The sequence below is a fragment of the Palaemon carinicauda genome, chromosome 42 (assembly GCF_036898095.1).
Source record: "Palaemon carinicauda isolate YSFRI2023 chromosome 42, ASM3689809v2, whole genome shotgun sequence".
Taxonomy (NCBI): Eukaryota; Metazoa; Arthropoda; class Malacostraca; order Decapoda; family Palaemonidae; genus Palaemon; species Palaemon carinicauda.
The window spans coordinates 25,553,659-25,557,069 of NC_090766.1; the positions used below are offsets into that span (position 1 = coordinate 25,553,659).

Genomic DNA, 3,411 nt, shown 5'->3' on the forward strand with positions numbered 1-3,411 from the left:
ATGCGTACAGACATCACCTATTAATACGTTTTCAATATTTTCTGCATGGAAACGTGCCTGTACGGCGATCGCTATACGGGGATTCGAGTCCCTCTTTATCTCAATAGCTTCTTGTAGTGCCTGTAACCTCACCATCCTTGTGAACCTGGCTCTCCCTGGTCCTAGCTTGGGTGAAGAGGGGTCTTGGGCGCTGATCATATGTATATATGGTCAGTCTCTAGGGCCTTTGGTTAAAACCGTCCTAAAAAAGAAGTAAAACGCTACATAATGATTAATAAAGACCACTTATTCAATATACATGCCAAAGAAGAAGAATGGTGAGAAAATAAAAGAGTTACTAATGACATAATCTCGGTGAGTCCTTGATGCGTTGGTGATCTGCCCAGCTTATCTTTGACACTACAACTTTATCGTTACTCATCCCAGATAAGAAACATTCTTCCTCATGACCCATATCACGATAACAGTTGATATCATTCCATACAATCTCATTCAGTGATCATGTTTCAGCTTTTATGAAGCAAAATTTGTCATGAATTATTGCATTAAACAGATGAACTGGCAACTTTTGACACTAAATAAACTCTAAACTGCCTGTTTGGCAACTCATCAGCAGCGTCTTGCCAGTGGCACTGTCAGTCTGTCACTGAGTCTTGTTCTATTATCCTCTTAACGTCTTCTGTCTTGAGTGCCGCTGGCAGCAGCGTCTCACAAAACCTTTCGGTCGTTGAAGTGATGGATTAGAAAAGACGAAAATTAATACGCTTTGTGGATTTGACGACTCATGTTACTCCAAATAGAAATACACATGTTTATCTACTCAATTTTTATTATATTCGAACGAATGGCATTTAGGCAAAGCTAAGTGGCTCTAAAATATCTTTTAATGAAATTAATTTTACCCTGAAGCTATTCATAAAATAACTTTTATTCATTCGTAAATAAATTAACACTAAATTCGTTCAAGAATAAAATTCGCCGGCCACCGCAAAGATGTGTCACGCAGAAAACAAAAAAGAAGAAACAACACATTCTAAAGATGCAACAGCTGGAGATATACGACAAGGTCAGGTCAAAGGTCGCACTATCACACAGGTAAGCAAAAGAGTTATACTTGAGGATGTTGAATGTTTTAGATTAAATGTATGTGGGAATGTGAACAAAACTGCGCCATTATATTTGTGTAAATTAGAAAGTAAAATCACTGTTTAACTTCGTAATCATAAGACGTTCTTCACGATAAGATGTTTAAGTAGAAAAGAAGTAAATTATCTCATTTATTGATAAAGTTGATACAACTGATAAATAACATTAATCATCTTATCTTAGTTATCTTCCAAGGGGAAAATATTTAGATATCTCTATGGTTACTCCTAGACGCATTTTGTCCTCGGTTACCCATGTCAAGCCGGCTTTCGAATCATCATTATCATTATCATCTCCTACGCCTATTGACGCAAATTTCGCCAGTCGTTTCTATCTTGAGCTTTTAATTCAATACTTCTCCAATCATTATATCCTACTTCGCGCTTCATAGTCCTCAGCCACGTAGTCCTGGGTTTTCCAACTCTTCTAGTGCCTTGTGGAGCCCAGTTGAACGTTTGGTGAAGTAATCTCTCTTGGGGAGTGCGAAGAGCATGTCAAAACCATCTCCATCTATCCCTCATCATGATCTCATCCACATATGGCACTCGAGTAATCTCATATATATATATATATATATATATATATATATATATATATATATATATATATATATATATATGTGTGTGTGTGTGTGTGTATATATATATATATATATATATATATATATATATATATATATATATATATATATATATATATATATATATATAAATATATATATATATATATATATATATATATATATATATATATATATATATATAAATTATATATACATACATACATACATAATATGATAATTTTGCACGTTTAGACGTGTTTTTCATATTCATATAAGCCATATATCATACTCCTCCTAATATATATCTGGATTCTCTCTACCTCGGGATCAAAGATATGCTGTCAATAGAACCCTAGTTTCTTGGACCCAGGTTCGATTCCTCGGCCGACCAGAAGCTATTATCTCTGAGTTGATTCCCCCTTGGGTCTCTGATCCCGAGGTAGAGAAAATCCAGATAATAGTAGGAGTATAATATATGGTTTATATGAATATATATATATATATATATATATATATATATATATATATATATATATAGATAGATAGATAGATAGATAGATAGATAGATAAATAGATATATGCAGTATATATATATATATATATATATATATATATATATATATATATATATATATATATATATATATATATATATATATATATATATATATATATATATGTAGTACATATTTATTTATATATATATGAATATATATATATATATATATATATATATATATATATATATATATATATATATATATATATATACATATATATAGATATGTATATATGTATAAATATATATGTATATATACATATATATACATATATACATATATATAGATATGTATATATACATATATATATATATATATATATATATATATATATATATATATATATATATATATATATATATATATATATAAAACAGTCAATAAAGAACAGGCTACATAAGAAACTATTTAAAATTTCATCCATCATCTCCCCTATATGCTAAAGAGCAGCGTCTCTCTCTCTCTCTCTCTCTCTCTCTCTCTCTCTCTCTCTCTCTCTCTCTCTCTATATATATATATATATATATATATATATATATATATATATATATATATGTATGTATATATAGTTATATATATATATATTTATATATATAAATATAAATATATATATATATATATATATATATATATATATATATATATATATATATATATATCTTTCCTGCCAGGCTCAGCGGCATTGCTAAATGCACGACTATACGGTCTCTTCTCATCCCATGGATAGGGTGAGAGGGAGTAGTCGTACCTTTCTGAGATGGGGTTACTCTGAGAGGTACACTCGGAAACCATAATCTTCCACAAATTGCCGAAACTGCCGGGTTGTACTCATGAAAAGGGGAAGTGATGGGAAGGGTTGAATCTGTGTGAGTATGTGTGTGTGTATGTGCGTGTGTGCATATCTATGTAAATATTTACCCGTCATTTTTGACGGCTTGGGTACACTAGTACAAGAATTGTCATCACCCTTAAGAGAAGATAATCTTGTACCAAATAAGTTGAATTTTCTACCTCAATGGGTTCACCACCCTTTAGTCATATGTTTATATTTTTATTTCTTGTGTGTTTGTACCTCGGTATTGTCATTACCAACATCAGCCATTGCCAATCATTTCCCTTATTATTATTGTGACAGTAATATAT

General features: G+C 30.6%; 1 protein-coding gene across 2 annotated transcripts in view; it reads left to right on the forward strand.

The window, feature by feature from the left end:
• The first annotated feature begins 625 nt into the window (after window positions 1–625).
• LOC137633350 (facilitated trehalose transporter Tret1-like) overlaps window positions 626–3,411 on the forward strand; it is a 23,728-nt gene continuing 20,942 nt past the window's right edge. The window contains exon 1 of one of the 2 annotated variants that reach the window (XM_068365603.1): window positions 626–1,095. Coding sequence is in view for 1 of the 2 variants with exons in the window: in XM_068365602.1 (XP_068221703.1) it covers window positions 994–1,095 (102 nt within the window). In the remaining variant the exon portion in view is untranslated. The remainder of the gene's footprint in view (window positions 1,096–3,411) is intronic. The other variant, XM_068365602.1, reaches the window with a different exon arrangement.